The 11,111-nt window shown below is 43.6% G+C and overlaps 1 protein-coding gene across 1 annotated transcript; it reads right to left on the bottom strand.

Moving 5' to 3' along the window:
• Positions 1-129: 129 nt before the first annotated feature.
• perm1a (PPARGC1 and ESRR induced regulator, muscle 1a) lies at positions 130-8,704 on the bottom strand. The gene is made up of 4 exons (XM_076276771.1): positions 8,328-8,704; positions 3,129-7,291; positions 1,190-1,306; positions 130-897 (listed from the first exon to the last, which is right to left on the bottom strand). The coding sequence occupies exons 2-4, from the start codon at positions 7,258-7,260 to the stop codon at positions 794-796; spliced, it is 4,353 nt and encodes a 1,450-aa protein (XP_076132886.1). The 5' UTR covers positions 7,261-7,291; positions 8,328-8,704; the 3' UTR covers positions 130-793.
• Positions 8,705-11,111: the final 2,407 nt, after the last annotated feature.

Here is an 11,111-nt window from a genome sequence, read left to right as displayed (position 1 = left end):
AGAAACTTTGTGTCACCCTCCACAGTTTGTTTTTAAGTGAAAGCAAAACAAAAACAAATACCATCATAAAACATGGAGACTAGTAGTATAATGTTCTAATGCCTACCTACCTGACAAAATCAACCAGCAAACTCTTTTTAATTTTTAATGAGGCACACAGCAAAAAAAAAGCCTCCACATTAAGGTTCATGTTTTCTTGAGATAACATGTCCATGTCCATAGAGGATTGAACTCCATCACATTAGATTCTTTTACCCCTTCACTGTTCTTAACAAACAAACATCATGTCATATCCTTAATCACAACATGCTTAATGAATATTCTCATTATAGCCCATTAACTCTCCATAACACTTTCGATGAACACCCATGTCTATATGAACACATACTTTAACTTTCTTCAACAAGTACAAATATATATCCTGATTTACAAAAATATACATTTTTCAAGGGATATGCATTTGGTCATTTTAAGTTTTGCTAGTGCATTACTTGGAAGGAAGATGACAGCCTATAATATATCTCTTTGGCCATAGTCTTTTTATAATTTCCTTTCCCAAACTGTGCTTGAATTACTATATTACTATGTAACACATGTACTATACATTAAATACATGCATATGTTTCCTACATATATCATAGATGGCACACTGTTACACAGCTAGAGGTTATGGCCTGTATAACTGAGTCCAGTTAGCTGGATAAAGACAGCGGTATGTTGGCTGAAATGGAGCATGGTACTGCCAGGCTGTGATGGGACACCGAGCTCCTGATAGGCAGTGGAACATGATTACTCAGGACTGGATCTGACGCAACGGTTTGGCTCCAGCAGCCTCATCCCTCACGTACCGCCGCAAGTATCGGATAGCAGACAACGCACTGATGTTGGCCAGCAGAACTGTGGAGAGGAAAGGAATTTGAAGAGCTACAGTAGTATTGTGTGGAAACGCTGTTTGTACTACCTTACATTTCATTCTGTGAGAATGAAATCATCACCTAATTTTGTTTTTTTTGTTATTGTTGTTTTTTAAATCCAAAATTTAACTCATAAATCATAACTATATAAATCATATACTACATGGCCTGAATACATGCTGACTACTGAAAGATTGCATTCAATTACTAGACTAAAGTGTAAGCGCCAATGAGGGTTGAAGCAGGTACTGTATGTTTACAGTGAAAACACATACCAGCTTTCCATGTGTCAGCACCTTGGGGGCTGGCTGACTTTAGGACCCAGGAGGCAAATGCAATGCAGACCAGACACATGTCTGACTGCCTGAGGGGAACCAGAGGGGCATCTATCCCTGAAAAAAAAGAAGTGAGAACTGAATTAAGGAACTCAATGTAAGCTGTGAAATCTATCATCAATCAGTATGTGTCAGAATACTTCAGATGTAAAACAGACTTGGAGCAACTCTGAGTATCAGAGCTAACTTAGTAAAACAGTAGGTGGTTTACATGGGCATTTAACCCAATTAGACTCAATCAGAGTAAAAATTACTCATAAACACTTTGATTGGAATAAAACACTAAAGGGATGGTGTTTTCTATTTCTGATATCCGATCGAACAGCCTTGTAAACATTTAACAGGGTTAAAGAATCTTGAGAAGACATGACAAAACCTATATTTTGTGAAAACACTTTCATAACAAGTTCACTACTGCTGTGATTATCTTTAACATCTCATCATCTCAACATCTCATTAAGCCAATTATGACACCACATGTAGCCTACTAAGATCTTAACCAAAGTAGAGATTGTTCTGAGACAGTCTTAAACGTCTCTTCATAAAAGTTACTTCCAGTATCAGTAAACATGCAGCAGCTTCACACTGTTGCCTCATAGCTGCTTTGAACAAACAACAGATTTGTATTTTTGAGCTGATTTTAAACCCCGTACCAAACATAATGAATGCATGCATGTCATACAGCTATTCCGATAAATTGGTTCCTGTATAACACCTGATCGGATCGGATCACATCGAATTACATTATCATGTGAACAGTTGATCCAATGCCTTCAATCGGAATTATATCAATCCAATTGAGAAAAAAACACACATGTAAATGTAGCCAGTGTCACCACTAACTGCAAATACAAATACAGATGTTGACGGCTCAGAGCTCTTCCAGGTATATTTCACTATATGAATTGTGATTTGAAATTCTTTAAACTGGAAGACCCAAATTGCATTGCCAGTGCACAGCTACTAGCTATGGTCCAGAGGATACTGGAGACATAGGTGAGACAAGGGGAATAAAGGCTCAGGCTTATGGCGATTATGTGAGGGTGGGGTTGGGTCTGGGGTCTGGGAACAGATCAGGGGGATTTTCTAAACGGCCCAAACAGCTGCACACTGCCTCCCCATCTGCCTTGGTCAAGCCCTGCACCTGGAACCAGTCCAAGCATCCAGGAGCATACACAACAAATGTTCCAGGCTGCATAAACACAGGCTTTCAGGCTTTGACAAGCAGCTTAGCCAAGTCCACCCTTGAAAACTTGTATCAATACAAAGTGGAAGACATCAAATGTGCAGATGATCATACTTGAACCGGTCACTGAGACATTGTAAGCAGAAGCAGGGAATGTGCTTGTCTATTTTTACTTCTAACTCAAAGTTTAATATGGGAATCATTCCTGGCACACGGGTGACTTGAAGGTGCCAGCCAAACGGGCGGTGGATGGACTCTCACGTACTGCCATTCCTCTGGCACGAAAGCCACGGACACTTTCTCTACGTGCTCAGAGCCACCATTCCCTGCACGTGGCACCTGGACTGAATGAGTCATGGCAAGTACAATAGGGAAGAGGAAACGGAGAGAGGCATGCAGGAAAACATCAATGAGACATGTGGCGCTTGTGCTTATGTGTGAGTCAGCACGGTGACACTGTGATTGCTATACTGCACATCATTTCAAAGCACAATTCTGCAATCCGTGGCCAACATCCCGATTATTAAGGGGATTGGCAGCAAAGTTCCAGGGGAAAATCCTGTTGCCATCACAAAGTCACAGTTTCTTTAGAGCTCAGTAACAGGAAATATGACTGAGAGTAAGAGGGAGTTGAGAGCATCCTGAGAACTGTGCGTGACCTTTGACTGATGTTAAAAATAGTGGAATACTTACGGGGGTCGGCTGTTTGCACCTCAGGAAACTGCATCTTCTGTTCGGCTAGCTTTCTGAAGATGCGGCTCTCCAGGTCACACAGAAGAGGGTCTGGGAAGGAGCCCTGGTCCTCGTAGCCCATGACATTGATCGGCTGGATTGTCCTTATGCCAGTCTTCTTGGCGTTGTTGGCAGGAGCCAGCGACCAGGAATAAGGCTCATAGGAGGGCAATGCAGGGCTGGTGCGCCGTACTCTGCGTAGAGAGAGTGGGCTGGTCCAGAAGACTGTGCTTTTGGAGTTACTGGCACTAGTCACTGTTTGAGTACAGTGGGGCAGAGCTGCTCCTTTGTAATCGTAGCGGGACACCACGCGGATCGGAGGCGAGTGCTCACATTCTTCCTCGTCCTCATCTGACTGTGTCGGAGAATCGGGGAAGAAGTGGTCGTACAGTTCGGGGAACTGATGGGTCTGGTTACCTGAGCGAGAACAGAAAATAGGCAACTTCTCACCCGAGTATGACCCTGCGGATCCCTCTGACGTTGGGAAGAAAAGGTTAGCTGCCTCAAACTCGGAGAAGAAATGATCATAGTTCTCTGAGACGGAGGTTCCATCGATGTGATACGAGGTCAGGTTCTCTGTCTCTGAAACAGTGGACTTGGTGTCATCGTCGCAAAAGAGGTACTCTATCATCTCTGAAAGGGAGAAACCATGGCCATCTGCCACCGACTCGTCATCAGAAAAATGTGCTGACGTGTTTATGTGGTAGAAAGGGTCTGGCGGGTCGTCATCACCATCCAATGATCTCAGGGACTGCACAGAGGCATTTCTCAGTATCTGCCTGAGGGGCTGGTTCTCCAGGGCCCGGAGGTTCTGCACGCTGATGTTCTTGTACATCTTCCTGAAGTACTGCTGCTCTGCAAAACGAGATTGAGGAATGGCCGTCTCTGTGCTGAGTACCACCACGTCGTCAGCCTCTGCAGTGGCCAGGACCGAATCAGGATCATCGTTAACCCACACAATGTCACAGCGATTAGCCGATGCCTCATCCCCACCTTCCTTAGGAACTTCTTGGAGTGGCGAGGATGGGTCTTCGTCAAAGTCAGACATGGTGGACATGTCCCCACTGGACCGATCGGGCCTCGAGTCATCCACGTGCGTGAAGTAGCCGGAGTCCCTGGCGTGTGAGGCCTCGGCAAAGCTGCCATCATCGTCGGGTGGGGCGAGGATGCTAGGGTGCTGGGCCTGGCTGACCAAACGTAAACGCAGTATGTCATTGATGGTCAGCTTCTCCATCTCATTCCAGAAGGAAGACATAGCGAACACAGGGGAGGGGTCACTGGTGGCAGCCTCAATGTCCTTTTTCTCTGATACAGCAGCCTCACTCTCCTCCTCAGGAAGGGGTGTGGGGTGAGTGTTTCGGTCTTCATCTGTGTCAGGTCTGTACACTTCCCCACTAGGAGTGGGTTTTACTGAGACAGCCTTGCAGGGTTCTTTCACCAGAGCATTTGAAATAGCTGGGTACCGCTGGATCTCATTGTTGCCAGCCTCATTACATTCTGTAGCAGGTTTGGTCGCAATCATCATATTACTGTGGGTATCATTATCCGTGTTACTCAGTGCGCTGGTGCAAGGGTATACCACCGCATTTCTATCAGTTCTACTGGCCTTTGATAATTCACATAATGACTTATCATGTGAGCTAACATTTGAGTCTGTTTTTGCCACCGGTTGAAAAGATCTTCTGCTTTGCTCATCACCATACATTTGAGGTATGCCATGTTCCTTAGTGTGTGTGCCTTTGGTGAGTGGGCCATTTCTAGGAGCAGGATCTTTGGGATCTGTTTCAGCAGGATATGGGATGATTTGTTTGCTCCGGGTGTTATCAGGCCTCAAATCTGTCTCCACAGCACTTTCCTCCTTCATTTGCATCTGTTTATCACTGGTTGTTTTCCCCAGAGCTGCAGGACATTCGGCAGTTGTTGGGTCATTTAAATGTGCTGGCGGTGCACAGGGCTTGTTGTTGTTATCTAGTAACGATGTTTGAGCCTGAAATCCTTCAACATCCAGTGGCATCATCTGTGACACTGTGTCGTTTCTGGCTGGAGAGTCTTTGTTTGTGGGTTTCTGAGGGACTTTTTCCCTAGGGTGCACACACTCCAAAGTATTTGCATTTTTGATAATATAACCGTCACTGATAGCTGTGGCATCTGTTGATGGTTTAGGAGCATCAAGTGAATTGTCTATATCACATGTAGAACCCAGTTGATTTAATATCTCATTTCTCTTCAAACCAAAATCTGAAAATGAGTCATATATTTTTTTTAAATCATCAGTGTTATGTGTATGTTTGGGTCCAATGCCATTTTGTGATATGGCTGAAATTGCTGAATAATCCAGGGGGATAACTTTTCCTAAATCTAAAGCTGAGTTGTAAATCTGAGCAAGTGGTGCGGATGAATGACTATTTCCTCCTCCAGCCTTCAATACTCCATTTAGTGAGAGTGGTAGATCTGTCTTTCTCTGAGCTTCTACAGGGCTATGCACAATCTTTGGCCCATTCTCAGAGCTTGATCCTAGAGTCTCAAGAGGTGTATGGGGGACTGTAACCTGGTCAGATTTTTTTCTATACAGCGCCTGAGTGCTGTTTTGCTGTAAATTACCTGTCACTTTATCACTCTCGTCTTGTGTTGACACACGGTTATTGACAGGGAGTGTTGCGATCTTCATTTGCTCATTGACATTTGCTGACATAGGTCTCTCGGCAGAATTGCAGCTGTTTTCCAAAACTAACTGTACTAGTGATAATGGCTTCTCGCAGCACCTTCCACTGGACATATCTGTGCTTCGGCGTCTCGGTTCCATCTTCTTCAAATGACAGGCCCCTGTGTGTGTTTCAGGTAAGTCAATACTGTCAGCTTGGTTTCCAGCTGCAGATAGCTCTCGTGGCACTGGAATGCTGTCTTTCCATGTGCGTGAGTTTGCCTGCCCTGGCAAGTGATCAGAGAAGCTATCAATCACAGGGCGCAGTGTCAGGAACTTAGGACCGCTGCATTTGTCAGCCATTTTAACTGTGCCAAAGTCCCCTGACAGACGTGCCTCTCGGTCCACCTCTGCTTTGCGTGCATGTCTGTCCTCCTCTGATTCACTGTGGTTACCATGGAACAGGCTCTCAATGTTATGCTCCGGCTCGACAGGCTCAATGCTCAGCCTTTTCTTCCTTCTCTTCTTCCTGCGCAGGGTTGAGCAGGGAGACAGCCCCTGGCCAGGCATTGGTTCCCTCTGCTCCGCGCTCCTCCTGAACCCAGGCTGGCCGTACATATCATCCCCCCGCATCCCATCTATGCCATCACTGCAGGTGGCCAAGTCTGAGCTCAGCACTGTAGCAGTGTCAGATGATCCCAATTCAACAGGTTGCACCTTCGTCTCAGTGGTTAAATTATTATGGGATGTATCTCTTCTGTCATATTCCTTCCATACATGTGACTTCTGTGGATTCGCAGGCTGGTCCTCCTCACTGATTACTAATTCCGTGCTACGGGTATACCAGTCTGTTGCAGCAGTGTTGGACTGAATACCCGTGCACTTGGCCAGATGTCGAGGGTCTGTTTTACTCTTTGACTTGACGTCATTTGAACCAAAAGCATCTTGGTCCTTTTTCACTCCAAGAGGACCGTTTGACAGTTGACTGATGGGTGGATATTCATCATCATCTATCCCATTATTACACAGATTTTCCTGGGTTCTCCTTATATTTCCTTTAGCAGTTTGATGATTTCTAGGTGACTGCTCAGCAGAATTCACATTTCTCAGCTGCTCGAAAAACCGATTGACTGACTCGATGTGGAAATCGTCCTCGCTGCCGGACAATATGTAGTCTGGACTGCGCAGCCCGTACGTGTCCAGGTACATCTCCACTGGTGACCCCTCGCAGTCCGGGGGTCCGTCAATTACGTCCGGGTCAGGTTGAGCAACGTCTCTGCCCTGTCGTGACGTCCTGTGCGAGAGATGGCAACTCAAGTCGTCAATGTCACTCATGCCAGATTCGTCCAGGCCAGCTAGGACTGGAGGAAGGAGATCACACTCTTCACACTCCTGGAAAAAGCAGTCCCAGTCCCGCTCTGAGATGTGCACGCTGTACTCAAAGTCATCCATGACTGACGAGTGAGTCACCAGCCCCTCTAGACTGTAAATAAAGATAACAAAATGAAACTAGAGATGCACATTTTCTACATTTGTACAATGAAACCTTCTATTGCTCACGTGTCTATCACATGCATCATAATCAGAAAACAACTCTGCAATGAAAAGGGAATAATTCAGCAAACTTTATTAGAATGAACATGTTTTGCAGAGTGCATCACATGCATCGTAGCCAGAAAACCAACCAGCAATGAAAAGGGAATATACGGTACATTTAGTTTAGGATGAACATTATATGCAACTCAATAATAGTAATTCTAAACTAAACAATTAATTCTAAACTAAACAATGAATGAACAATTAACAAACTAAAGTGTGAATGAAAACTCACCCCTCAAACCCTCTGTGTGCACATGAAGAGTTGAAGTGAAAAGCATTATTAACTGCCTGTCCTTATATACTCTATGGCCCTGACCCAGGTAGTTCTATTATATGATAGGTAGTCATATCCCTCAGATGGCCAGCGTGCCATTCTGGCTTATATAGTCTTAGGCATGGAGTAGAGGAAAAACAGGCACAGCTACCTCACTACCTTGAGCATATAACAATGCATATCATCTACAATGTTGTTGTACCATGTGATATACTCCCTGTTGGAAATAACAACTTATTTATTGAACTATTAATTTTTGCATGCCTTTATGTACTTCTGTTATTAAATAAGCATTAGGCCTACTATTTTATTAGTCATTTTACAGTAAGTCTTTCTTGTCATTTGCCTAGATGTTTATTTTTTCATTCCCTTTATCATTATATTTTTCTCAAGACTTCCATGTCAGTGTTTCATGTTTAATAGTGAGCATGTAAAACTGTTTTAAAATCTTTCTCATTTTTGTTTTATAACAAATATAAAAAATATCATGCTCACAACATTACCAATGATGTATGTGGCTGATTAAGTAACTTTGAATTTTAAAAGCATTGTGGTTTAAAACGTAGCCTATTATCGCTCCAGCTGTCCATGTTGCCTCTGTCAAATTAATGATTGTTCGTGCGGTGCAAAGTGCCATGTGGCCTACCTGTAGATTCCTCTGCAGGTCTCCTGTTCCGCAGCCCCCTATAGCCCTGTACAGCGTGTTCGTAAGGATCTCAGTGACCACAGAGGGGGCATGCTGTGTCTGTCCTTTCAAACTCGTCCTTGTGCGTGAGTAGAGTGAGGCATGGCAGGCCGTATGATTCGTTATAAATAGAGCTGTGTTTCTGATCACGTATTACACGCCTTCTCCTCCACTCTGACACACACCGACAGAGGTGTAGCGTTTCAACACCCTAAATAGTCGGCTTCACTGGAAATGTACCTCATGGGATCATGCACTAAGAAACAGTACCCCATTATTGTTTTTAATACCTCACTCACAATTGAAGAGAGCCATTTGCAACACACTCTGATTTTTCATTCGACATTGTCTGGACTGAAGATCTTTACTGAAATTTCAAACCAGATGCAACACCTCTATTCTTACATGCTTTTCAGTGTCCCGAAAATATAAACACTAACATGTCTGTCATTCCAGTATAGCGGCCTGGCAACAGGCAGTGGGAGAAGCAGCAGGCGAGTCAGATTACATCCTGTGGCAGCTGTAAAGTTTCCAGGAGCTCCTGACAACGACAGAGCCTCTCACATGGTCAGACGGTCACACTGTGAGAGGAGTGGGAGTCAGCTGACTGCTGCAGTGATGTCATGATGTCTCTTAAACTCTTTTTTCCCCTGAGCACATTGTGCAGATTTAGAGGGTGCAGCGGAAAAGACCTGAGGGAGCTCTGTGACTGGACAGTAGAAGATCATTTTGCTCTGATAACAATACACGTTTGTATCACAATACAATCTAATAATATCAACCTAATAAAATATGATAACATAAATATATAATATGATATCTTTATATATGAAAATATGATGACATAAATGTCTACACTGATACCTTCTCTTACTCTCTCTCTAAAACCTATTGAGTTTTTGTGAGTTTGTGTTTGACTGACACCGTGGAGAGTGAGTGAGACCTAATACCCGAGTCTGACCAACATCTGGTTGGACTGAGGCTCAACAAGAAACGTCAGTCACTGTAGAGTTGCTCAGAGTGACTGGCCAGTGACTATGGCTTCCAGAAGCCATTAAAGAAGAAATAAAAGTACTTACTTTCAAGGAAATAAATGGCTGTTACATATGTGTATGCAGTACACAGTATGAATATATGTTTCCGATAAGAGTATGTTTCTAATAACATACATATGGTGAATACATGTTGCATGGCATGTTGGATGACAAAGAAAAATGAAACCAAGCAAGATAACTATTACAAACTTGGAAAATACTGACAGCAACTTGAGTTAAACCTCATAGCCCCAACACAAATCTCATTCAGCAATGCATTGTAAATAAAGGTTTTAAAGGTTTGATAAAGGTTTTTAAGGTTTGATAAAGGTTTTAAATACAAGCACAGGTGATGTACAGTTCATCCAACAACAAAAACGAGCAGAGAAAGAGTTTTCCTATTCATCACCTGGCAACCTATATGCTCCAGTCAACTGTCTTAACAGGCCAACGGGAACTGTTTCAACAAGCCAGCAGCTCAACAAGCAGATGAAATGGCTTTAGGGCCATGTTTACACACACCAAGATTGTTTCAAGGGGACAATGGGATGATCAATTTGCCTTCATTAAGAAAATGTCATGATTTTGTTCATTAGGCTACCAAGATAACAAATCAGCCAATTAGCTCCATTATAGACTTAAAGCGATGGTTCGGAGTAATTTCACCCTAGGGTCCTTTGCACCATGACCCCGAGCCAAACACCCAAGTGTTATTTAAATAAACTCCTGTGTACTTACAAACTTTTTTAATGCCTCGTTTTATGAGTAAAGAACATACTGTAGAAGTTTCGTACCATTCAGGGCATTATTAGTGGGGTAATTTACGAGATAAAAGTTGGTTCCATTACGCCTGCAGAAACTCATTAGTTTCTGACAGGGCTACTCGACCAGGGTTCGACCAAGGGAAAACAGGTTCTGGGAGGGTGTTTGGCTCATGGTGCAAAAGACCCTAGGGTGAAATTACTCCGAACCATCGCTTTAATACGCCTGTAAGCAAACAGCATGGACATCTGTTCAAAATAACCTCACTAAAGACTACCTGTATGTGAAAAACAAGACTTCTGCTATAGCTTAGGGCCCTCTGACAATACAAACAGGAAAATAACATTATTTAGGGCTGGGCTACAGGACGATACAAACTAAGCAATGAATTCATTTAACTTATGAGCAAAATCAAACCCTTAACAATATGCATAAACCTTTCACACATAAACAGGACCTCTTGGATAATGCTTAACCCTGACGATCAAAGCCCAACAGAACGTTAGGAGAGATTTGTTATTGTAACATTTAACATTAACACTTGGTCCACTTGTTGAATCAGTCTAGAGCAGACGTGACCAGAGGGAATTCCCACAGAGCTAGGTTACTGTCTGTCGGGGAAGAATGCACTTGAGGTTCAAGAATGTGCAACAAACACTTCACTTGTGCAATAGATCTATTATTCATCACCACTATCAAACTGTTTTCCCTAACTATGGCTAATTATGGGAACAGAGCCCGGCTAATGAACCCACAACCAGTTGGGCTGCATGCCCAGAGAGGTCTTACAGTATCAATTCATCAGGTTGTGTGAGACAGAATAAAACAGGGGGGGGGGGGGGATAGGACGAGAGGCTCGTTTGACTGTTGTACCTACCTGAGGGCCCTCTTCAATTTGTGGGTGGGATTCTGTGTTGTGTGTCAAGGGGATTAGGCCGTTATGAACCAG

The sequence above is a fragment of the Alosa pseudoharengus genome, unplaced genomic scaffold (genome assembly GCF_046254945.1).
Source record: "Alosa pseudoharengus isolate Yale_2024_CS ecotype anadromous, Long Island Sound unplaced genomic scaffold, YU_APseudo_1.1 YU_APseudo_1.1_scf_9, whole genome shotgun sequence".
In the NCBI taxonomy this organism is placed as follows: domain Eukaryota; kingdom Metazoa; phylum Chordata; class Actinopteri; order Clupeiformes; family Clupeidae; genus Alosa; species Alosa pseudoharengus.
Note: the sequence above shows the minus strand (reverse complement) of the source record. Positions and strands in the feature narration are given on the sequence as shown.